At 48.0% G+C, this 1,569-nt stretch overlaps 1 protein-coding gene across 1 annotated transcript; it reads left to right on the plus strand.

Annotated features, from left to right (window-relative positions):
- Window positions 1-892: 892 nt before the first annotated feature.
- On the plus strand, window positions 893-1,420 carry Pmar_PMAR014757 (hypothetical protein; the record flags this gene model as incomplete). Its single annotated transcript, XM_002786697.1, has 1 exon — window positions 893-1,420. One exon carries the CDS (start codon window positions 893-895, stop codon window positions 1,418-1,420), a length of 528 nt encoding a protein of 175 aa, XP_002786743.1.
- Between the last annotated feature and the right edge of the window lie 149 nt (window positions 1,421-1,569).

The raw sequence follows: 1,569 nt of genomic DNA on the forward strand, positions 1-1,569 counted from the left end.
ATCTTCTCCTGTTGCCTGAACCTGTCCAACTCCTATGGAAATGAGTCATCGGTCGGTAACCAAGTTACCTTAACCTGCAAGATGCAGCTGTTCAAGTTCTCTTCTCTGGAATCAGGGTGTCGGAACAAGGGTTTGAAAACGGCGGAAACTTTCCGGGAATTTTTCCGAAAGTTTCGGAAAGTTTCACAATTGGCGGTGAAGGGATAATCGCGTAATTAAGAGCAAATGCGTTGACACAATTCATTCTCGCAAGCCTTCCTAGAGATCATATTGCATTTGAGAACTTCTTGTGACAAATAGACAAGAATCTTGTCTGCTGAATCAACTGCTGCGAACTTTGCCGCGGATCGTGCTGGGCATCCATGCGAGTGAATTTATATACCGGCGACCGTCAACAGTAACTCGTTCGATTAGTCTTTCATGCTGCATCATGACGCCAGTGGCGTCGCGCTGCACATGACGGGACTCTAGAATCTAGATCAAGAATAGAATTTCATTCAACGAATAATGGGCGAGCGAGACTCGTGCATACGCGAGCGAACACCATCACGGATACGAAAGGAATTTTACGTCTCCCGATGAGTTGGTGTGAAGGGAAGTTGAGATTGGGCTAGAGGGAAGTGGAGATTGGGCTAGATATTATGATTATTGTTCGTCGTTCGTCCAGATTTATTGTTATCAGTGTCATCCGTAGAGATTACTAGATTATTGAGTAAATACAAGATTACAATACTATTAATGTGACGTGACTTGGTCTGAAGGAGCCTAATTGTGACGCACTATGTATTACCTTCTTTTCCTGCGTAGTACTGATCGTGCAGGGGTTTTTTCCTAGTCTTTTCCCACTTGTTGGTCACCTGTTATCACTCCGATATTACTACTGGACTACTAGATGAGTACAGCTGATAATGTTGAGTTGCAAGACGGTGGACCGGTCGCCGCTGCTCGTGCGTACGGCCCAGTCGAAGAGTCGCGACATATATTGGCGATCTCGGTGGGACATAAGGTCCGAACTATCGCGACTACTTTGAGAGTTAAGAGCACGGCGCTCGATGAGGGCTATGCTATGTTCGAGGAGCACTCCGAGGTCCAGGAGGAGCCGATCGAAGATGAAGCCGACTTGAGTCTGTTTGTGGAGTCTGCTCCTGAGGAGGTCAAAGAAGATGTATTAGATCTGATCGGAGACCAGGGCGGCTTTGACCCGGTTGACTGCGCTGTGTTTGCTCAGTACGAGAATCTCAAGAGTTACCTCACCCTCGGACTGAGGGCGAGATGGGCCGATCCTGGTGGAGTTAGGTCGATCCGACCCCAGAGGAAGCCGATTCGTTCTGAGTTGTGGGCTAGCGAGTACTCGCCCTTCGCTGGCGATCTTCCCGGCTCCTTCATTGAGAGGATCATCCGCCGACGAGTGACTTCGTGAGAGGTCAGCTTGGTGAGAGAGAGCCGATCTATAGACAGACGAATCCGACCGAGCCTGATCTGGTCCTTTGAAGTACCAGAAATTTGAAATGAGAGATTTGACGCACGATTATAGCCGAGTAGCATGAAGTATTATTAATATCACAGTCT

Source organism: Perkinsus marinus (genome assembly GCF_000006405.1).
Source record: "Perkinsus marinus ATCC 50983 genomic scaffold scf_1104296931304, whole genome shotgun sequence".
NCBI classification, from domain to species: domain Eukaryota; phylum Perkinsozoa; order Perkinsida; family Perkinsidae; genus Perkinsus; species Perkinsus marinus.